A 24,540-nucleotide genomic window follows, 5' to 3' on the forward strand; every position below is an offset into this window, starting at 1 on the left:
CCATTAGAAAGTTCCCATGAGAACATCATTCAGATTGGACCTTAGGTGAAGGAGGCAGAAGAATGAGGGAGAAGATCCAAAAAGGATGATCCTGAGGTCATTCTTCTTGAAATCCACATCAGTAAACTCTAGTCTGACCATACTATCAATCAGGAGAGGATCCTTGGTCAGATCATTTTTTCAATTTCAAAAAGATTGATTTCCATTCTGTAAACACCTCCAGTTCATTTAAATTAAGGAGCATTCCTTCTTTGGCATTCTTCCCCTGGCTACATTAGCAAAGGAGAGCTTGATCCATGACTCAAGCAGTCAAACAGCACTGGTGAGATGCCTCCTCCCTCACCCCCACATCCCCCTGGGGGATAAGTAAGGTTGGGGAGGGGTGAGGGGGTCCTCAAGAATCATTAAAGGTCTCTCAGAACCTACAGCTTTCCTTGTAACCATTTATTATGTTCTCTCAGTGCCCAGAAAAGAGAAATAGCTCTCTGCATTTGCTCTTAGAGTGATAGGTAACAATTGAAAATATTTGTCTACGGATTTGATCACAACAGGGATGTTTGGTGAAAGAGGAAGTGAAAGACTTCACCATTTCATGGCAAGGATCTCATCTTCAGTATGCAGGATGGACTGGTGCCGGGAGAAATGTGAAAACCCTGTCCAGGGCTCTGACATTTCTGTGTGCAGAATGGTAACACTCTTCAATAGGGAAGAACAGCAGTGCTCAAGTGAGAGACTTTTTCTTGCCCTTTGAAAACTGTCCCTTCAAGACTCATCCTGAGGGACAGCATCAGGTGAGAGTGTCTCACGGGCTCATTTTCAGTTCTTGGATTGCTCTGGCTCAGGCGTAGGACTGGGTGCTTGCCCCACAGAGCTCCTGCAGTGCAGAGTGATGCAACCGGCACAATTGTGCCTCCTTTGCACATTCCATTCCAACTTTGCACTCACAGTTGTGTTTCAACAGGATGGAGGAAAGTAAGGGCCTGAGATGGGACAACCTAGTTGATAATATCAATTATAAAATTGCATGTGAGACTATAATACATTCCTGAGCAGTATAAGTGGAAGAGTAAGTGAGGGCTTTGTTCTCTATTGGATATTCATAACCATAAGGCACCAGAAGGCCAAAGGTAAAATTGGTAAAGGATCATTTATGTGTTAAGATCTGAAAAGTCCTCACAGCACTAAGAGAGAAAAGTAGTTTCTCCTGGGGGGAGGGTATAGCTCAAGTGGTAGAGCACATGCTCAGCATGCACAAGGTTCTGGGTTCCAGTACCCCCTCTAAAAATAAATAAATCTAATTACCTCCTCCCCTCAAAAAAAATTTTAATAATACAGTAATAAATGATATGTTTTTTAAAAAAAAAAAAGAAAAACAAGTTTCTCTCAATGATGAATGAAGTTCCATTATTAGAGGTCCATTCCTTTGGTTTAAGCCTTATCGATAACAGGATGAGAATATTCATAGCACTACGCTATTGTGGTGGAAATGGTTTCAATGAACTCAAGATTCTTTCAACTCTCTCAGTCAGCTGGAAAACAAAAACATCACCACTACCACACGGTCTTGATTATGGTAGCTTTAAAGTAAGACTTGAATTCAAATAGCATAAATCCTCCAATTTTGTTCTTCTTCTTCAAGATCATGATGGCTATTTTGGGTCTTTTCCCTCTCTTTATAAATTGTACACTCAGTTTGTCAAGTTCATAAAATAACTTGCGCAGATTTTTATTGGGATTTCATTGAATCTATAGATCAAGTAAGTTGGGAAGAACTGACATCTTGACAATATTGAGTCTTCCTCTCAATGAACATGGACATCTCTCCATTTATTTAACTATTCTTTGATTTCAATCATCAGTTTTTTAGTTCTCCTCATATAGATCTTACACATATTTTGTTAGGTTTATACCTAACCATTTCATTTTTAGTGTTGTTAATGTTAACTGGTATTATGTTTTTAATTTCAAATCCCACTTGTCCATTGTTGGTATATAGAAAAATAATCGACTTTTGTATGTTAACTTTGTATTTTGCAACCTTGCTATAATCACTTATTAGCTCCAGGAGGGTTGTTTGTTTGTCTTTTTTCCAACCTGTATACCTTTTATCTTCTCTTCTTACCGTATTACACTAGCAAGTAATACTTCCAGTATGACGTTGAAAAGGAGTAGTGAAAGGGAGGCATCCTTGTACCGAATCTTAGTGGGAAAGCTTTGCGTTTTTCACCATTAAGTATAATGTTACTGCAGAGTTTCTGTAGATAGTCTTTATCAAAGTTGAGGCAGTGCCCCTTGATTGCTAGTTTTCTGAGTTTTTAATCACAAATGGGTGCCAGATTTTGTCAAATGACTTTTCTGCATCTATTGATATTATCACGTGATTTTCCTTTTTAAGTCTGTTAATGTGATGGATTTTACTGATTTTTTCCCACACTTCCTTAAAGGCAGTATCTAATTGGCAAATTCTGTCCAATTAGATGCCATATTGTAAGACTTGGCACACAATATGCCAAGGCAGAGTCAGTTCTATATTCCTGCTCTTCTGTTTTCTCCTGGTGAGCAGTGAAGAAACCAGGGGTTCTATAGCAGCATTCCAGGGCCCAGCAGTTCATGGGTGTTGAAAGGTAGTTGTGGCAGCACCAGGGGCAGTTTCCTGATTCCAGGATCACAGCCTTCATGGGATTTTCTCCATGTCTACAGTTCAGGTGTGTGGACTTCTCAGTTCCCACCTTTGTGGTTACGGTAAATAGAGCATCTTCCCAAACTACCACATTATTTTTTAACATCTAGTTTCCTGTATGAAATTCTTTTCTGCTTAAAATACCTAAGTAGCTTCCATTTCTAAAACTGAATGGGGACTGTCACATGTGAATAAGCATGCTAGTGGGGAGAATAAATGAAGCAGTGTGAGGGAATAAAATTCCTCATGATGGCATGAGCTCTAAAATATGGGGAGAAAATAAGGCTCACAAGAAAACCAGTCCCATTTCAAACTAGACTGAAAGATGCCTTCCTTGAAGACTGCTGCTTCCAGAATAATTTACCAGCAGCTCAAACTCTCCTTCTCCATAAAAATAAAATACAATAATCATTATCAGTGTCTCCCAGCTAACTTCCAAGTACATTTCATTGACATCACACAATGTCCTTCATTTGTTCTTTATTCTTCTATGTCCACCTCCTTCACCCCTCCCCCCTCAATTTTAATAAAATAAAGAATAAGACTGGAAGGAGCTTCATAGCTATTTCAGTTAAATGTTACAATTTTCTAGACTTATAAACAGGCCAAATCAATAGAACAACTTTCCTAAAATGAGCTATACATGATCTAATGACTATGCATGATCCAACTTCACTGCACACCTGGTAGGATTGTAGAGAAGTAAAATAAATACAAGATGGTTCCTCTAGACATTTAATGCTCAATATATATGACAGAAGAAGGAATACATTTTCTCAAAACTTCCCATATCCTGCCTCATCACCTGCAGGACCTGATCCCTATCTCCCTACAGAGAGAACAGCAAGGATTTCATAGCAGTATTTTGCCAGTGAAAAACTCCTGAACCTCCAAGGCAAATGGTACAAGTCATCTCAGATGGAACACAAGGCAAAGCAGGAAAAGGAGAAACCAACCCTTCTCTAACCTATGGTCTCTGCTCAGCCCTTGGTCTCCTGAGGGAGCCCATTCTTCACAATCTCTTTTTAACAGGAGGTTTGCTGTGGATGGCACTTACTGGTGCTGAAGACAAGCTAGGCGTTGATTGCTTAAGCCTATTTGACTATTGGTTAATGATGTGCCAAGGACAGCTGACCCAGGGCTGAGGGGTTTCCAAAGGGCCTTTAAGATCCTCTGGGTCTTTGACGCCAAAGGGTGACTTTGATCTGGACAGTTGAAAGTTGACTGATCTCATATCAGCTCCAAGAACCAATTACATATTTGCCTGGAAATGAAACACAGTTTCTAGACATGTGCCCAAAGCCCTACTATCCAGGGACACACTCCTCCCAAGATTGTAGCCTAGATCACTGAGCCCTTCCCACATCACAGACTGTCTTGTCTTCACCATGACTGTGCCTCCTGAAAGAAACTGCAAAACACTCACTTATCAGGAGTCCCTTGACTGATGACTTCCTTTAAACCAGAGAAAGCTGAGAAGAAGAAACCAAGGAAACAGCCTCTGGATAACTGAAACAGGCGTCGCTACATTTTATTACTGCTATCCTGACCATTTCCAGGTTCTCACTCAATGTCTGTAGGCTCTTCATTCACACACAGCGCTAACTTGTTTGGCTGTTTTCTGATTTCCCATGAGTACAAGTTAGTTGAAGCTGTTGTTACAAAAGACCATCCATTACTCATAAATGCTCACTTGGTATCTGTTTACCCTGTATACTCTAAGCCAAAAATTGGACAAGTTTTGTTTCCATTCACTTGAGTACAGATTAGCTGAGTAAATGCCCTAAAAGATGCTTTTATAGTTCCTGATGTACACATAATAAATATATAACTATACATTTATAAAATACACACTATTCAAAATAATATTATATAATAAATAGACAAATATATAGTTATATTTAAAGGTTTGCACTTAACGTCTATATACAGGCTCATTGTTCCCATACCATTCTGCAAAGCTTTGTTTTGTTGTTATTGATTTATTGTTCATTTCACTGCACACCCAATGAAAATGGGAGTGGGTAGACTGTTGCAAAAGACAGTTACAGTGACACTAGCAAGCAGTGATAGTTGACAAATTAATGAGATGAAATGAAACAAAACAATGACAAAATTATATGGATATTTGACCTCAAAAAGAAAGATACTGTAGTATGTAATTCAGACCTATTGGCATTATGTAGTCCTGAGAGCAGACAGTTTAGTGCCCAACACAGTAAATGATGTTCTTATGATAGTGTCAACGAATCCTCAAGAAAGGATTTAAATTACATAACACATATCCTTACTGGGACCGAGATCTCTTGCCTCCCAGGCAGGTGGCTTTGCCTCTGTTGTGAATCCTCATCTGCTAGGAAGAGAATGAAGAAGCTTCAGAGTCAGAGTCCCTGAGTTTGAATGATGAATCACTCATTGGTGACCTTGAGCAAGTTATTTCACTCAGTTTCCTCCTATAAATTGAGTCAAAATAGTTCCTAATTTTCTGAACCATTGTAATATTAAATGAGATCATGTACGTGAACTGTTTAGTGTCTGGCACATAGTACTCAATTAATGTTGGATACTACTAATAAATAAATAAACAAATAAGTAAATAATACTCAATATATTCTTTTTAAAGAGGTATAAGAGTATGCAATGTATTTTATCTAATTTTCCATACAAATTGATAAAATTTAGCACTTGAGGGAGTAAGCTTTTGTTATAATGACAATAATAACCACCACTCTTGAGTACTTGTTCCTTGCCAGGCAATGTCCCGGGTGTTTAATATAACTTGTCATAATCCTTCTGAGCAGTGATGCTGCAACATGACCAGGTGTGGATCTGAGAAGTTTGGTGAAGGCAGATTTATTCTGTACTGGCCTTGGCGATGGATTTTACTTGGAGAATTAAAGACTTATAGATAAAAAAGGGGAAAAATAGACTTATAGATAGCCTTCTTCTTAAGAAAGCAGAGGAAAATGATTTATTTAGGCTACCATATTAAGCTGATATAATTTGGAACTAAAAGGGATAAGCTTTTGTTAGAGGAAAGAGGAAGAGGAAGAGGAGAAGGAAGTGGGGAAAGAGGAGGGGGAGGAGGAGAAAAGAAGATATTCTTAAGTATCTGCTCCATGCCAAGTAGTGTTTCTGGTCTTTAACATAAATTATTTTTACTCCTGTCAGGTAGTTATTATTATCCCCATTTTACATGTTGAGAAACTATGGCTCAGAGACATTATTTTCTGCTCAAGGACAAAAAATTAGTCATAGAGCCAAGATTCAAATCCAGTTGCACAAAACCACAAAACCATACACTTTCCAGTCCTAAGTGACTCTAGTTACAGAGGAAATCCCCTTATATGCACCTTATGGTTCCCTGACTGTTTATATAAAGGGGTCGTCTCTGTAAAGAACTCTCTACTACTATTTCTATCCTTCTTCTCCAAGGAACACTGTTCTCAGCCACAGAAAGGAGGAACATTCTGGATTGGGTGACTCCAAGCAAATGGAGAATTTTAACCATCTAAGAGGAACCTATCCAGAGTAATTCCGTGACATGCCCAGTGAAGTCTGTCCACTTCTCAGAGTGACCAGCCTCCTCAACCACACTCAGTTCTTTCCCTGGAAGCTTGAGTCACCCTAAAAACCTTGGAAGGAAACTTTCCTGGTGCCTACAGCAAAGAAGGCACCTGTGGGGCTGGGGAAAGCAGCTCCCAGGGCAAGTCGTCTCCACTCTGCAGGAAAGTCAGCTGGGCCTCTCCAGGCCTAAGAATGAGAGGCCAGGAAAACCCCATGGACACAACATCCCATTTCTTCCTTCTGCCGTGAATGCCTTTATTTCTTGTCTAAACTAAAATCCGCTGATGTTGTGTACTTGGTTCTAGACTCTAATGGCAGTTGGTGTGTCCCACTGAGGGATCAGGGAATTGTACATCAAGGCTCCACAAGCCTGACACCTGGAAAATCATCACATTGACTCTTCGGAGCAGGGACTCGTTAAAAAGCTTCTCCAAGCTCAGGTGGTGGAAAATCTTGGTCACATGTGCCTTCCATGTTTTAACAATTCCCTATTGCCTGCCTAACCTGTGTGCATCATTAAATACTGGATACAGGTTAAAAAAAAAAAGTGGTTTTTTTCAGGTGGGTTTTAATGCAATCCTCACTTAATTACAAGCCTTGTTGTTTAGTTATTGTCAAAGGAGTCTAGTAAGACGTATCTAAGGCATGGAGCTCAAAGTCCAAGCACCAACTTTAGGATACAATTACATTATAATAACCTGTCAAGGCCTGGAGTTATGTGATGCTAAGCAGTTCATTTCTCACCTCTAACATAGTTTTCCAAATATGACACCGGTTTGCTCAATAACTCCCCTTTTTCTGTAGCATCTATGAACAGGAATATTGAAGGATTTGAGTCAATTGGAATTTGCTAGAGGAGAAACACCTGATATGTGAGATTGCATATTCCTAGACACAACTGCCTGGGGAGTGAATGCAGCCAGCCATACAGGTTGTACTCAGGGGGCTCTATTCCCAGCAGAAGCAGCACAGGGGATGGCACCTGATATTAAGAGCTGTGTCCTCACCCTCTGCTCCACACTCCATTAGATGCACTCCCTTTCACTCCCTTCAGGGACTGTAACTTCCCCTCTATTTAGCCACTTTCCGGCTCTGGCCCACCTGCACTGGGAGACGTCCTCACTGCTCCAGCCCACAGCAGCCTCTTCCAAGCCTCAGCCCTCACTGCCTTGCAAATCAGCCCAGCATTTACTTATTATGGTAGGTAGAACAAGGAACTCCCACCCTACCCCTGGGAGTCTACATCCTAATCCTTGGAAATGCAAATTTGTTACTTTACATGGCAAAAGAGACTTTGAAGCTGTGATTCAACTGAGGACCTTGAGATGGAGAAATTGGAGGAAGCCAAATTGTGAGTGACCTGGTGTTAGGAAAAATACTGTAATCTGACATAAAGTTTAAAGCACATTTGCAGAACATCAGAATTAGAAAGGGATTTCAGAATCTCTCAATCCAATAAATTTGTTTGACAAAAGTGGAAAACAGCAGTCCAAATGACTTACTTAAAGTCACAACTTTGGGGTTAGGGGTAGAAGTTAGAACCTTATATCTTGACTCCTAACACTCTTTCCCCTATACTCTCCCCTGACTGCATCCACTGGCAAAGTAAAACAATCTACAAAACCAACCACAATATCAGACAAGGTGAAGTAACGAGTAACACAAAATACGAGAAGTTTAGTCATATGGATTGGTTTTGGTTTGGGGCTTATTCTTCAGCAATCTGCCTATCTTAAATGACAGCACCAACATTTATTTTCCTGTTGCAAAACTGTCAGTCTTCCAAATGTTGGGTCAGAAATTGTAAATGATTTATGCCTGGTCATGGAGTCTCTCACATTAGCCCTGAAAGCAGGAAGACATGCCCATGTCCTCCTCTGAATCAGCGCCAGGGGACCAGAACTCTTACCTGATGTGGCAGAAAGACAAGCCATGTTCAGGTATCTCAGAGCCTTAAGGCACCTGGAAATATAATTAAGTCAAGCCAAATACTATATTTTTTTGCCTAGACAAAGAAAATATTATCCATTTTAAAATTGTTACAGCTATGAGAGACATTGTATCACATGCCTGGCACATAGCTAGAACTCAATTGATGGCAGTTATAATATTTACACATTTTTTCTTTGTTTTATATGTGATTTTTTCATATTTACCACACATGTAACATCTTTCAGATAATTTTATACCTAGGTAATTAATAAAACATTGGTGCTCCCTTTCTCCACTGTTTACATAGATCCACTTGTTCTAAAGGCTTCAGAAAAATCTCTATCAGGATTCACTTCCTGCCTCTCTTTGGCAACCACTTCTTTTCTCCCTCCCCGAGTAGTGGTTTTATTAAGCTCTAAACATGTTTTAGGGAAATAATTCAGAATCTCTTTCATGTTCAACAATAAAATCACTGATGGAAAGCTTTGGGTTTTGCCCTTTACACAACACAATCAATTTTTCTAAGACTTATTTTTTTTAGAGAAGTTTTCAGTTCACAAGAAAATCCAGAGGAAGGTACAGAGATTTCCCATATTCCCCCTGCATTCACAAATGCACAGCCTCCCCTATTATCAACACCCCTCACCAGAACAGGGACATTTTTTACAACTGATGAAACTACATTGACATCATAATCACCCAAAGTCCATATTTAAACTTGGGGTTCATTCTTGCTGTTGTATATACTATGGGTTTGGACAAATATATAATGTCATGTTACTTTACATGGCAAAAGAGATTTACATGGCACAAGAGTATAATACAAAATATTTTCACTGCCTGAAAAATCCTCTCTTCTCTCTCTTCTCCACCTATTCATCCCTCTTTGTGATTCTTTCTTTGGATTTTCACCTCTCTGCCTACATTGCCCATCTGTTCTTGTATGCTGTCTACTTCACAGCCCTTAGCATATCAATCATGGTTGTTTTAAAATCCTAGTCTGATAATTCCAACATCCTTGCCATGTCTACTTCTGATCATATTATGTTTTTTACCTTTGAGTACATGTTATAATTTTTTCTTGATAGCTGGACATGATGTACAGGGTGAGAGAAACTGCTGTAAATAAGCCTTTAGTAATGTAGTGGTGAGGTGTGGGGCAGGGGAAGATTCCCATAGTCCTATAATTAGGTCTCAGTCTTTTTGTGAGCCTATTCCTCCAGACTGTGAACTTCACAGGTGTTTCTCAGGGATTTTTTCCTCCCCACTTGGAAGGCTGGAACTGAGGTTAGTTGAGAATTTCCTTTCCCTAGGGTCAGTTAGGCTCTGATAATATCCCAGCAAAGTTAGGCTCCGGTTAATTGGTTTCTCCTGAAGGCAGACTTTGTTAAGAAAAACAGGATGCTCCAGTGAATTTCAAAATGGTTCCCTTTCTTCTTCCCCTGCTGGAAGCACAAAGGGAGTTTTCTCCCATATTTACTGTGAGAACTTGGTTGAGCTCCTGGAGGTAAATCTCATAGAGAGCTGCAGGGCAGGAAGGTGGCTTTTTAACTTTCAGAAGTTGTCCACACTGACCCTCCAGCACTTCATCAGTTATAGTTCAGGTTTTCCCACTCTGTCTGGCACTGGTTCCAGGTGAGTTTGCCTTTGTGAGTGTCTGCTCTGGTAAGTATTCATCTGTATATCTTTCCAATCTTGGGAACAGAAACTTGCCCTTTCGGTCTTTCAGTCTTTACCTCCCTTAGGGATCCTAGAAGAGTTGTTGATTTTTTAGTCTGTTTAGCTTTCTATTTATTATTATCACTTCTAAACTCCTTGTATGTGGAACCCAATACAATCAAATTTCAGTTGAAATTCTCCAGTTAATTTGTCAGCTCCGAATTTCCCCCAGATTTTTGTGTTGCGGTTGGTAATTTTTTTGTGTGTTATGATTGCTAATTCGTGTTATTGTTGCTACTGGTTCTGAAGTTGATACTGTAGTGGTTGTGCTGTTATTGTTGAGTCTATATCATTCACAAACTGAAAAGAATTGAGTAAGCCTTTAGGTGTAGACCTTTTAATTGCATAGAAACTCACATAAGAGTTTCCAGATAGTTATGGGTCTCTGGCACACCCTGATAAGTCTTTTTTTTTTTTTAAATATAAGAACCTTATTTTAAAGAATGGAAATAAGCATTACAGTCAGAGTTTATCAGAGTGTTATAAAAAATTTTTTTTACAAACTAGAGTATTTCCAACTGACCCTGACTGCCAGATGTGAAAGTTATGAAATAAGGTCATAAAATCAAGCACAAAATAGTCAAATGACCATTTATAAATCAGTATTTTCCTTGGCACCTTTGCTAGATCATTCTCTATTTGGTGTTGATATTCTGAGAAGTTTCAGGGAGAGCTGGACACAACCTAAGCAATTCATCTTGGCAGAGGTCTGAACTTACTGGAGTCCACTTTGTAAATCAGAGGTGTGCTCAGGAGAATGGTTTTGTATCTCACCTAGAAGACCCTGGACTTTAGGAAAAACCCTAAGGGTGACCCTTATATTTCCTTGTCTCACTCCTGGAAACTTCTATCAGGAAACCAACTCTGCATGTCAAATAAAATAGGAGGAGTCTGGCAGAAATATTTGGGAATCCAAACCAAATGCTGCTCTACCCAACTAGGTCCAGGTTCTCTGCAGGCTGGGATTAGAGCCTTGTAATAGTGATGAGACTGGCTGGTGAATTTGCCCCAATGAATTAATTTCCATTCATTCAACAAACATTGGCTGTGTGCTGGCTACTGAGGCAGATGTGGTGCTGAATGCCAAAGAAAAGGACAATTTTTGTAACCTTAACCCCCAGCTCAGTATAAGGTACTCAAAGAGTGCTTGAGGGATAAATTAATCTCAATCCCTCCCAGTCTAGAGAGAGTGACATTAATGTAGAGGGTGAAATTTCTGGAGTCTGTTAGCAACCTCTGGGTGCAGACCCTGATTCCTGCCACACACCACCAGCCCATCATTTGCAGCTGGCAAAGATTACAGAGTGAGGAATTCACATAGGCTTTGTAGGCTGAAGGCACACATGCTGGCCAGGGGTCGAGTTCTAGCCCACAATGTGACATGGTTACAAAATTGGCTTCTAAAGTAGTTATTTTTCAGCCATTTTGTAATCACTATTGTACTGGTAAAAGCTGTGATTCTCTCATCAGGAAAATGCAATCCACAGAAACAGATTCTTAAAAATGATTTTAGAAGATTCATATGTTACAAACCTCTTTTCTTGAAAGTCACTTCCACAAAAATACTCAACACCTGAGAGTTAAATATTCACCTACAACAGCCCTAAGTGGAGAGCCCAGGCTACATACTGCAAGTATTCGCTATGCCACCTTTGGGAATATAGCCCCGAAATTCTGCATAAGAAGCCTAGGGCAGGACTCTGGACCCTAACTGCTGAGCCCCAAAACCCTGGTTTGGGTCTCAGCCCTGGACATCAGCCTCTAGGTTTCAAGATGCACTGAGCCCGCAATCTGCCATCCTGAGCCCTTCCCTTGCACCTCTCGCATTTTTAGGCTCTATGTTAAGTTCACCTACGTGCCACCAACCAGTTCTTCCATTCCCAGGATCCCCATATCCTTGTAACTCTGCCTGAAGAAAGCGAATATCAGACACCCAGTTTTCCGCAGCCCTGGGCTTTTATTCCCTTGTGACAGTTCCACCCCTGGGGTTAAGAAGGAAAAAAATTTGAATAAAGGCACCTTGTGTGGATTCCTAGGGTCACGCTGGGTGGTCTATGCGTGGGGAAGGAGGAGCGGGATGCCCCTATGGGCCTGAGCAGGGAGGTGCGGGCCATAGATGCTTCCCAAGACTCCAGGCGGACCTCTAGCCCCGCCCCTCCTCTCCCACCATTCATCATCCACCTAACTATTTGCCCAACTGCCCCTTGCTTCCCGCTCCTGTTTGCCAAGATGTTCCAGTGTTCCAATGTCCCTCACCCACATTTACCGCAGTTCAGTCCTTTGCTAAAAACAGCTTGCCAAGCTTGACAATACTAAAGAGTCCAGCGGAGTATAATCCTCACACTCAATTCCAGCCATACTCTTACACACACGCAAACCCAGAACTGTCTCTAAACACATGCTCACTCCCAACCACAGGCACTCACAAAATGACACGCACGCAAGAGCATCCACGTTGCGTTCACCCCTAATCGCACGGCAGTCACGCACCCGCCGGCACGGTGAGGACCTACATCCACGATACCTAACCCACTTTGGAGAATACGCATGCTCCGTATAATCCGACTGGTGCACCTCCACATTCCTACACCCTGCAAACAGGTTTCTGGATCTTTCGAAGCTACGGCTCTAAGACCACCTGAAGGTCTTAAGTCCTGACTTGCTATTCTCAGCGGGAACAATGTACATAAAGGAGTTTCCCACTGTTTCCAAAATCACTGGATCTGATACCGCAGCGCATGATACACCGCAGCCGGTATACCATCCTGCGCGGCAAGCACTGTAGCGGCATTGGGAGCCGGTGGGCGGCAGCAAGGACCCCAGCTGGGTGGTTATCCCAGGCAGAGCTCAAACTTGCCCCGGGTGTGCCATAAGTGACCCAAACCACAGGTCTGCGCAGCAGTCCTCAGCGTACTGAAGCCTTAGTATTTCCCTGGACATGCTTGCTTCATGCCACATCTCTTCCCCGTGCGAGGCTGGTAGTCTCAGGTGGAAAGTGGGAAAGTAGGATGCGATGCCACAGAATCCCCCATGAGCTTTCTCAGGAAGCTCTTCCAATCCCTACCTAGCTGGAAAACAGGTACGTGGTTACCAATGAGAACATTCGTTTAACACGGGAATCTGATCCCCATTTCAAAGATGAGTACATTGAGGCGCTATAAGTTTCTAGCCCATATCTTACCGCCTGGAAAAGGCACAGCTGGTAGAGAGTTCAAGTCTGACAAGTTCTTAAACCTCTATCTCTAGATGCCCACAAGCCCTGCCTGCCAGTGGGTAATCCCAGCTGCCTGAATCAGACACCATGTTTGGGCACAGAATAATCAACTCTACTGGCAGTAAACCTTGGACTGGAGTCTACGGTCAGACTTCTGGGAGCCAGGATTATCTGTAATGCTGGACTCTGCCCTACAAGATCGCACACCTAGGGATGGAGTCGGGTGCGTGTTCAAAACCCGCAGAATCGAACAGGTGAAGTTTACCATGACGTCAAACTGTCTTCAAATTCCTGCTCACTTTACCTGTGTTTTTCGTTGGTCCTCAGCGCCCCCCACTCTCCCCTTCCACCCCCGCCATCAGTGACCTCAATGCAAATACAACAGGGGTGGTCCTTCTGGATGCTCCAGGTTCTAGACGCAAGTGGTGACACAATCCTTCTGGGGCTCAGGATCCTTCCCCTCATTGGTTGCCCGGAGCTCTTGAACCACCCCAGACTCAGAGCAGCGGGAATAAGAGCAGCTGCTGGTGTGGGAGGAATCAGAGGCACTGCCTAGGTCGTGTCTCTGCCACTTCTTCCACAGTGCCATCGCCTGACGCCAAAGCTACTGCCGCGGCTCCCTCTTCTGCTCCCAGCCACCTGGTTCCTGCTGCCAGGTAAGCTGGAGATTCCTGCTTGGCTGTGATTCTGTTTCTCTCTTCCTCTTCTCCCTTCCCTCTCTCTCCATCACTTTTTCTTGGCTGATCTCTTTTCCCGTCTCAGAATTTCTATCCACTTCTGTCTGGGACTGTTCATCACGCTATCTGTGTTAATCCGCAGTTCGTCGCAGCCTCCTTTCACAGGTAACACAGGATGCTCTCAGTTCGCAGACTCCCAGCTCCACTCTTCCCGTGCTGAAGCGGGCTCCAGTCTCGCTGTCTCCAGCCGCACACGTGCTTAGGTCCATTTGGGATGCTGGAGAGTCGCAGGCATCTCTCGCAGAGCAGGATGCAGGAATAGATTTGGGGACTGTGCGCTCACGGATCACGTCTTGTACCTAGGGAAATGGGTTCGGAGCCTGGGACAATGCAAGCAGGTGGCAAATAGGTGCAAAGACCAGGGGCAGGTAACCATTAAACGCAAGCCCCAGTAACACGTTCTGGGAGATTTTCTCCCCCCACATTTAAGTCCAGGGTCCGAATTTGAGACTACCAGCTTGCTTCTTACAGGGTACTCTTTGCCAAAGTGTAGAGCAGCTGAACAGTATAATTCGGTTTTTCAGTTTCTCAGGGATTTAAACTGCAGAGATACATCCTCTCCATTCCTTGCCCCCTGCGGGGTATGAGCAAAATCCTGGCATCCAGGGTACAGCTGAGTTGCACTGTGGGAAAAGCTGTGGTGACAGGGTACTCCGAGTCTGTCCTCCAGGAGTCCTGGCCAACAGGTGGTATGTGAGAGTGTGTGGGTGCTAGGGAGGGGACTATGGACTGAGACCTCCTCACCCTAGTCTTCCGTTTGGTTTCTGTGCTAAACCAAGAGTGCTACAGGCTCACTGGATCCTCCAGCAGTCCACTTTGCTGAGGAGGAAACAATGTTGAAGGGAAATGACATGACCAGCCTGAATTCAGGACACCAGGGAGTTAGAGGGATAAGCAGGAGCAGAGCTCTGGTCTGTGGGCCTATAGGACTTGGAACTGTTGCACGGTGATGTCATTTTCCCTTGCAGAGAGGCGTCATGGGGTTCTGGAAGGTCTCCCCATTCCTAGCCCTCAGCATCCTGGTCCTGTACCAAGCTGGCATGCTCCAGGCAGCACCACTCAGGTAAGAAGGCTCTCACCTCCTACAGCCCCTGGAATCATACAAGTCCCTGTTCTGAGTGGGCTCTTGGTGGGTGGAAGTGGAGGGATGGGTGGTAGTGTACCGCTGTATGAATGTAAATGTGTATATAAGTTTTTCATAATTTTTTGTGATACAAAGATATGTAGCACACAATTTACAAACAGACATAAGGTATGCAATACTCATTTATGTAAATTTTATATAACTCATTGAAACTTAGAGCATGCTCTACTGCTTTTAAACAAAATTTGTCTTTCACATATTTACTAATTTAACCATAATTTGAGAAATAGATGTATTCTAACTGCTAATTCGCCAATACATTTGTTATTAAATCTGATATGCAATCTATTCACCTAATTTCTCACCCTCATTCAAATTAAACTGAAACCACTTTCAGATTTAAACTATCATTAGCATTTATTTTGAATAATGTCTGTATTTAATACCAAGCTTATAAAGTTCCTGAAACTCTATCTATCAGCTTTCATATGACTATATGATCCAGTTCCAGCAAACCATTTCTTTGAGGTCACATCATAACCTAACTCCTGGTGAAGCAGCATTTTTGGATGGACACTGGGCTCATGCCCTGTCCATTGAAAGTTGGGGCAGCCACATCCTCAGGGGTAGTCGAGAAACCAGGAGACCTGGCTGCTTATCCTGAGGAAGAGGTAGACAAGGGCTTAGAGCTCCTTTTGGGCTTGCTTGCCCTTCCTAGGTCAGACTTGGAGAGTGACTTTGATCCTGCTACACTCACCGAGGAGGACATGTGCCTCCTACTGGCTGCCATGGTGAAGGATTATGTGCAGATGAAGGTTGGTGAGCTGGAGCAGGAGACAGAGGACTTCAGGTAAGTCTCTGCACTTCTCCCAGAACATTGCTCACCCTCCCCACCAGCTTACCAGGAAGGCATATCTTGACAGGTAGGAAAGACCACATCCGGACAGCAGCCAGCAGGCTGTCACTGTGCATCTCGGTCTGTGGCCCAGCTGTTCTACAGACTCCACTGAAGACATAAGTCATGTGGAGAGGCTACAGTTGCAGCACATGTAAAAAGATCCCTTTCTGAAAGAAGTGGGGGAAGATGTAGAATAGCTCACTTGGAAACTGGCAGTACTGAAGTGACCTCCCAGCATTGGTAGAGTTTAGCTTCATAAGTGTAAAGCCAGGGAATGAACCAAGGTGCTTATTCAACCCCTCCCACTCCTTTCTAGTTCCTTTCTCCCTATAACTTAATGCATGTGGTCTTCTCTGGGTGCTCTTTGGGCTAGTATCAGTGGCTTTCTTTGTGGCAATGGATGTCTGGAATATCAGATGGGAGGAGGGAGAGCAGGCCAGAAGAGAATCACCCAGGAAGAGATCAGGAGAGAGAGGACAGCCCTGTGAATGCCTGCAGAGAGCTTCTCAGTTCCGCCTCTGAATATGCTTTTCATTGGGGGATAAAAGTATATTTCTAAAAACACCTGAGCTTTGTGGTTATTGCTCTGGCCACATCCCACACTTCATGAATACAAGGATCTGTCTGGCAAGTAGCTTTAGCCCTTGGTAGCTGGAGTCAGAGCAGGGTGGGTGGTCCCTGAGAGCAACCTCAAGTAGCAAAAACAGAAGCACCAAGGAGCAAATAAGCACCTCTGACCTGATGCTGCAAACTCACTTTATCTTCCAGGAAGAAAGGAGAATTTTCCTTCCCCAAAGGAATACTCAGTACCTACAAATGAGATACATCTTCCAAATAGACCAAATAACGGGGATTGGGTGTGGCACCATAATCTTTCTAGTCACATAAGCCTTGGTCAAGTTTTAGTTTACTTGTACAGAAAAGATTGGCTGTTACACTTCTGTGTTCCATGGCTTGTCTCCCAGAGCATGTTTAGTTTTTCTGATACCCTTGGAAATGTTTATGGGGAGTGACTGTGGCATTTTCCTTAGTGCCTTATGATTTTCTGCTGTGATTTTGTGTTCAGGAGAAATATTTAAGGCTCACTGGTGCCTCTTAGAGCAATAATTTTCCACTGAAGGTCCCATGGGGCAGGCACCCACCCTCAACTTCTCACTGACAGACCTTTTCTTTTTCTCCTTCCTACAAAACAGCATCACTGCCCAGAAGAGATCCTGCGACACTGCCACCTGTGTGACCCACAAGATAGCAGGCTGGCTGAGCAGATCTGGGAGTGTGGTTAAGAGAAACTTTGTGCCCACCAATGTGGGCTCCGAAGCCTTTGGCCAGGACAGCAGGGAACTTCAGTTCTGAGCAGTGAAATGACTCCAGGAAGAAGGTGACTGCCCTAGTACCTTGATGGCTGGGCAGATGGCTGGGTATTGCAGGGGTGTAGGTCACACCCTAGCCCTCCCTGGGTCTGTATCATAAAAAAACTCACAGGAGAACATGACGACTCTACTCTCTGGAGAAAGAACAGAGTCCCAATAGCTGAAATCCCTAGAATTAGTATTTCTGTTTTTTCAGTATGTCCCAGTGACACTGAGATCATCTGCCAGAAAATATAGATCCTTTTCATTTAAAACACTATTCTTTTGCAGTTATAATGGTAAGTATTCTAGTTTTTAGTTTGAAAGGCAAAGACTCAATCCTTTTTGAGTATTCCTCTCAATGTCATGTACATCTGGATTCAGAACTTAGACCTGAGTTCAAATACTGTGTCCTCTACTAACTCTATGACCATGTGCCAGACCCTCTCTGAGCCTCAGCTTCTACATGCAGATTAAAGGCAACAATAGTATCAACCTGTTATCATTAAAATAAAAAGTAATTGAGATAATTCATGGCAAGAGCCTCTCAACTAATGAGTAATAAAATTCTAGCTGTTATTTTTTTTTTCCTCCTAGGTCACCATGAACCTGAACTCTTAATCTGCAGTGAAAGCTACTTACAAAAAATAATAGCATGGAAGACACACATACATGCATGCCTCTTGATATTGAAAACATTCTTTTCCTTGAAATAAACTGAACCTAAATGCAGAATAAAATTGTTGCAGTTACCCAACATGCGTCTTTTTTATATTTGATTCTGAATCCAATCAATATAATTCATGTCTCATTGGTTTCTCTGGTAGCAAATCTGAGCCCTGTCAGTCAACCTGTTGATGGTCGCAGCTCTACTAAACCTCAGGGGGACATGAAATCACTGCCTTGTGGGGGTCTGGGGACACACAGTAATGCTGTGCCTCAAGGGAACTCTTCATGTAAAGAAATGTTCTCATTGTGCACTTCATCCAGGTAAAAAACTGTATTTTCAATACACTTAAAAGGAGTCCCTGCTGCTATTTTTGCTGTTTTTCCCATGACAATCTCAGGGACCTGTGAACACTTTGTTGACCAGGCTGGCTCAAATGAGGCAAAGACAACATGCTCGGGGTGGGTCCTCAGTATCCTGTACCCTCAGTGTCTAGGGAAACACCCTTATAGGAATTAGAACCCCCTGCATCTCAAAGAGACATTCACACTTATTTTCAGAGACTGCCCTGGTCCCCAGCCCCAGAAGTTATCTGTTCACTTCTCTCTGACTCAGGCTTGCCCCTACCAATCCATGCCTTTCCTCCCCAGGATCACCCCTTCATATACCCCATAGCCCACAAAGCCCTTTAGAACAATGGCTCACAGTATGAAATGGGATCACAGACTGGCAGACCTGGAAAGATCGTTAGATGACATCGAATCCAACTTTACTCTCTGAGGTGCAGAGAAGAAGAGTGCATTGCTCAGGGTCCTGCAATAAGTTTAGCAGAGAATTCCTATATTTAACAAATAATAACTGAGTATCTGCTGTATGCTTGACACTATTTGAGCTGCAGGAATAAAGCAATGAACAGAACAGACGAAACTCCCTGCATTCATGGAGCTTATATTCTAACTGGGGGAGACTGAGGTGATACATGCTATGGAATCAGAGACACTCATTACTGGAAGTAATGTGGGATGTCACAGGGTCTAATGGGTCAGTTGATGTAGAAATTTCCCACAATCAACATCCCTGGGCATCTGCTGCAAGTGCCAGTGACCAGCTTCTGACTATAACTTCCAAGGTGACTGGGCAGCCAGTTTCACCTGTGGACAGTCAGTTAAGTGCAGTTTTTTAATTAGAAAAATCACCCCCTACTATCTCCTGATTCTAGTTATTTCCTCAGAAGCACATAAAATTCTGACACTCGCTCACATCAGCCCAACCTTAGCAGTGAATGTAGATCAGACCATGTCCCCCTTAGGTGCAAAGTACTCATTGGATCCCCAACTCAAGGAGTAAACGCCTGGGTCATTGCAATGGCTTACCAGGTCCAAATTCATCTTCCTTTCCTCTCCACTCACCACCTGCCCCATTACCTGCCTGGACTCCTATTTCCCTCTCAAACACTGGCCTTCTTACTATTCCTTGATCTGCATCCGCCAGCACCAACCCCCTCAAGCTTTGCACCTGCTGTTACCTCTCTGCAGAATGCTCTTACCCCATGGCCCCATCTCCTCCAGACCTTTACTCAAATGTCACCTACCCTGGATGAACTTTCTGAAATTGTATTCCACTCTGCCTACCTAATTTTCTTCTTCTTTCCTTTATTTTTTCCCTCTTTACCTCTTATTACCTTCTATCATAGTATATATTTTTATTCAGTTAATTATTTCTACCTCAACCTATAAATCATGCAAGTTCCAAATAGATAGGAATATGGCTATTTTGTTAATTGCTGAATCTCCTGCACACAGAACAGTAGACCTGGCACAAGGTAGCAGAGACTTGAAGTGTCTCTGTGGCTGAGTTTTTGTTCTCTTGTGCTCTGCCATCACCTTGAAAAGACCATGCCTTAGGTATCCTTTGTCCTTTTAGCCTGGGCTCCAAAAAGAGCCCTTTGACCTAAACCTGAACTGCAGTCTGGATCCACATGCAGGCAACACCACCTGAGATCATCTTCTTCCCTACCTCACTTCCATGAGCAAGAAAAATAAATATTTGTTTTATAAGCTTATGAGATTTTGACCGTTTTTTTATGTACCACTATTGTGTCAATAGCTAAGTGGTATATATGTTTTTGGAGTGTTATAGAGTGTTATAGGTGTCCCCCCAAAATTCATGTATTGAAGCCTAAACCTCCAATGTCACTGTGTTTGGAGACTGGGTTTTTAGGGAGATAATTAAGGTTAAATGAGGTTGGGAGAGCTGGGTGCTAGTCTGAATAATTAGCAGAGCTAACAAATGTCTTGCCCGTGTCTATTATAGGGGCCTGAGCCAAGTACTATAAATCTGGGCCTCTTCTCTCCTACTCAGGCCTGCCAGGACAATGATGAGATTAATTGTTTCCTTAAAGAGGGGTACTCTAGAGACTTCCTGGAGAGCTTGGCTAAACCATGGATCTAGGAAGGTTGTAGGATGGTTTCTTGCCTTCATAATGATAGTTAACAATCTGCCAGGTGCTCTATAAAACCCTTAAGATAGACCACAAAGCTAAGTATGATGTGGCACCTGACTGCTATTCCAGCCTTATTTCTCACCATGCTCTCCACCCCCAATCTGAGTTCCAGTTACACTGGTATTCTTTCAATTTGTCAGAATCTGTAAGTTCTTCCTACACAGGTCTTTCCCACATGCTGTTTCCTTGTTCCAGAGTCCTTGTATCTTCTCTATTCTCAGTTAACTTTATCTTTTAGATCTCAGCTAAGTTTTGCTTCCTCAGAGAAGCCTTTCCAGATGATCACTCCATGAGTCTAGGTTACATTGCTTTCTTATCTGATTTCAAAGATTGGATATACCTTTCTTTCAACTCACTATTTCAATTCTAGTTTATACATTTAGCTTAATTATTTAATTAAAACCTATTTCCCCTTAGATTGAGATTCCCATTCGCACAGGAACTGCATTCATTTTGCTCTCTGTTGTAGCATGTAACATAGTGTCAGGTATAGTAAGTCTTTGCAGCATTTAGGAAAGAAGCAATTAGAACACATTATGATAAATGCTATCCTTGGAGTAGGTACAGGGGGGCTATGATCTAACCTGATCTAGATTTTTAAAAACTCCCCTGGGGATGTGATATCATATCACACCTCTCAAAATGAACAGGATTCTGTCAAGTGAACACAGCAACTGGGGAAGTAAGAGCTAATAAGAGCCTGAATAAATTGATCAATCATTGGATCCAAGTCAAGTCAATTACTTCCCCTCTGCAAATGAGAACTAATAGTCTTCTATCCAGAAACAGGAAGTTACTAAAAATCTCATGAAGGATGGCAGGAGATTTAAAACTGGGAGAAAAATGAGCTTGTAAGGTGGCAGTTGTATGCCACATACCATCACAGAACCTCGCCAAGAAAGACCAGCTTTGCTAGAGAGCTGTATCCTTGATCACTGATGATTAGGTTTCTGGAGATGGCAGAACATCCAGGAGCCACAGCTGAGGACTGCAGAGCTGAGAATAGGTGATACCAGGTCAGCCAGGATCACTAAGGCAATTTATCCTTTAGTTTCTTGAAGATTGGGCCCAGAGCATGACTCAAGAATGCAAAAGGCAACTCCACAGAACCCTAGCAAAACCAGAAAACAGTATCACATACACCTGACTTGGGAAGCTCTCAAGGAATGCTGGGCCTGCTATAAAGCAGCTGAAGTGGTTGCATTTCTATACACTAATAACAAACTATCAGAAAGAGAAATCAAAAAAAAAATCCCATTTGCAATCACATCAAAAAGAATAAAATACCTTGGACTAAATTTAAACAGGAAGATCTGCAGACTGAAAACTATAAGACACTGATGAAAGAAATTGAGGAAGACACAAATAAATGGAAAGATATTTCATGCTCATGGACTAGAAAAATTAATATTGTTAAAATGTCTATACTACCAAAAGCAATCTACAGATTCAATGCAAGCCCTATCAAAATTCAAATGGCACTTTTCACAGAACTAGAACAAGTAACTCTAAAATTTATATGAAACCACAAAAGACCCCAAATAGGCAAAGCAATCTTGAGAAATAAGAACAAATCCAGAGGTATCACACTGCCTGATTTCAAACTAACCTACAAAGCCATAGTAACCAAAACAATATGGTATTGACATAACAGAGGTATAGATCAATGGAACAGAATAGAGAACCCAGAGATAAACCCACTCATATATGGTCAACTAATTTATGGCAAAAGGAGGCAAGAATATACAATGGGTAAAGGACAGTCTCTTCAATAAATGATGCTGGGAAAACTAAATAGCTACGTGCAAAAGAATGAAACTTCAACTGCTGTCTTACACCATATACAAAAACTAACTTGAAATGGATTAAAGACTTAAATTTAAGACCTGAAACTATAAAATTCCTAGAAAAAAAACACAGGCAGAAAGCTCTTTGACATCGATCTTGGCAATGTTTTTTTGGATCTGATTTCAAAGGCAAGGGTAACAAATGATAATGTCATATATATAGATATAATGGAATACTAATTAGCCATAAAAATGATGAAATTTTGCCATTTGTGACAATATAGATGGAACTTGAGGGTATTAGGCCAAGTGAAGTAAGTCAGATAGAGAAAGACAAACACTGTATGATTTCACTCATGTGTGGATTATAAAAAACAAACAAACAAAAAACAACATAAATGACAAACCAAAGAAAAACAAACATGTAGATACAGAGAACAGAACAGTGGTTACCAAAGGGGGAGAGGGCATGGGGAGGGTTAGGCAAAGTGGGTAAAAGGATCAACTGTATGACGATGGATGGAAATTAAATTTTTAGTGGTAAGCATGCTGTACAGTACACAAAAGTAGAAAATTAATGTTGTACACATGACACATATAATATTACAAACAAATGTTACCTCAATTAAAAAGTAAATCAAAAATTAAAATAAATAAATAACACCAAAACACTTCATTAACTTCTTTCTACTTCCAAAGCTATTTCTACACTCATTCATATCTTTTATTTTCTCAGAATGCAAGGTGACCTTCCCATCCATCACTTATTCTCCAGTTCTGTTCACCTCACACTTCATTCATGATTTTTTGCCATTAGGTATCTTTCATTGGCTCCTTCCTCAAACCCTGCGAAATACCTAAGTCATCCTCCACCACAACCAAAACACATACACACACACATAACCTTCCTCAACACTACCCTCCTCCCTCCACAGAAGACAATCCCATAGTTTGCTCCTCATAATGCTACCTAATGCAAGTGAAAAACCAGCTAGTCAAAACATCAAAAGATTACTATTAATTAAAGAAAAACAGACATCTCAAGTTAACGAATTTAGCAGTTTCCTATGTTTGGGAAGATACAAGGGTCTGGGCTCACTGAAATTATTCCTTTGATAAGTACCTTAACTATCTAGAGCCAGTATCCTGCTTTTCTCCATCCTGAATCCACTCAAGGTGCACAGTCAGGGCAACTGCACTGGCTGATGGCTTGATGGCCCAACATCTTTTGTTTACTAATATGGCAGGTGACATTCTCCATCCACAATTAAAAGAATCTGTGATGCACACTCTGAATCTCTTGAAAGTCTTAGTGTGGCTGAATATGCTGACTTTTGATCTTTATGACATTTTAGCAAAATGCATAGTAATGGCCTCAGCCTTTTCTCTAGAGCATAATTTCCCAAGAGTGAATCTCTCAATATTAGCATCTTTTGCCATCTGGAGAGGCTGATTTTTCAAAATTAATAGGTCTTGTTTCCATTTTGTTCTTCCCTCAAGCTATCGATCTCCTCTCCCACGTTTTACAAATGACAGAAAGAAATGGCACTTCTACACTTGAACTGCAAATCTCCCTACCTATAAAATCTAAGTTCATCACTTACAATTTCTTCTTCTCACATAACTGCTGGAGATAATTTTGCTAAGTCTCTCTGTCATTATATAACAAGGATTTTCCTTCTCCAGTTTCCAGTAACATGTCCCTCACTTCTGCGTCCTGAAAGTCCAGATTTCTACCAGAGTCTGCTCAAGGAAATTTGTACTCTTTCATGCGTGCTTCCAAAACTCTTCCAGCCATTGCCTATTCTCTGGTTTCATTATTGCTCTCACATTCTTAGGTATTTCTTACAGCACGATCCCAGTTCCAGGTACTAAAATGTGAGCTAGTTATCAATTGCTGCATAACATATTAGCACAAACTTATTAAAGTACACACATACCCACAACCATTGTCTTAGTTCCAGCCTTTATTCATTTCATGCCTGGATTATTGCAATAAATTCCTCCTGCCTTCTTGCCATGGTCTGGCTTTCTTCCATTCATTCTACCCTCTTTACTTCAGTAAAATAGATATGATCTTGTGGCTCCTCTGTTCAAAGAACTTCTGGAATCCCTGTTTTCTACTGTCTTTTTCATAGGATAAAAGGTTTCTTAAAATATGATCCCAGACTATATTTTCAACTTCATCCCTTTTTCTGATACAACTACTAATTACCATTCTCCAAATACACTGCCCCTATGTGTTTGTGTTATCTCCTCTGTCTGGACTGCCCATCCACCTGTCCTCTCCCCTAATGTGTGCAGCAAAGTTTTCTCTGTCCTTCCTTTCCAAGTGCATATGATACCCCTTATGTGACCCCCTCACCCTTTCACTCAGCTAGGAAGAGCTGTCCTTTTCTTTGT

At 41.9% G+C, this 24,540-nt stretch overlaps 1 protein-coding gene across 1 annotated transcript; it reads left to right on the forward strand.

Moving 5' to 3' along the window:
- The first annotated feature begins 14,826 nt into the window (after nucleotides 1-14,826).
- On the forward strand, nucleotides 14,827-17,897 carry LOC105086683 (calcitonin receptor-stimulating peptide 2). Its single transcript, XM_031459367.2, has 4 exons — nucleotides 14,827-14,912; nucleotides 15,652-15,783; nucleotides 17,025-17,209; nucleotides 17,778-17,897. Exons 1-3 carry the CDS (start codon nucleotides 14,827-14,829, stop codon nucleotides 17,182-17,184), a joined length of 378 nt encoding a protein of 125 aa, XP_031315227.1. The 3' UTR covers nucleotides 17,185-17,209; nucleotides 17,778-17,897.
- The last annotated feature ends 6,643 nt before the right edge of the window (nucleotides 17,898-24,540 follow it).

Source organism: Camelus dromedarius, chromosome 12, assembly GCF_036321535.1.
Source record: "Camelus dromedarius isolate mCamDro1 chromosome 12, mCamDro1.pat, whole genome shotgun sequence".
Lineage (NCBI taxonomy): Eukaryota > Metazoa > Chordata > Mammalia > Artiodactyla > Camelidae > Camelus > Camelus dromedarius.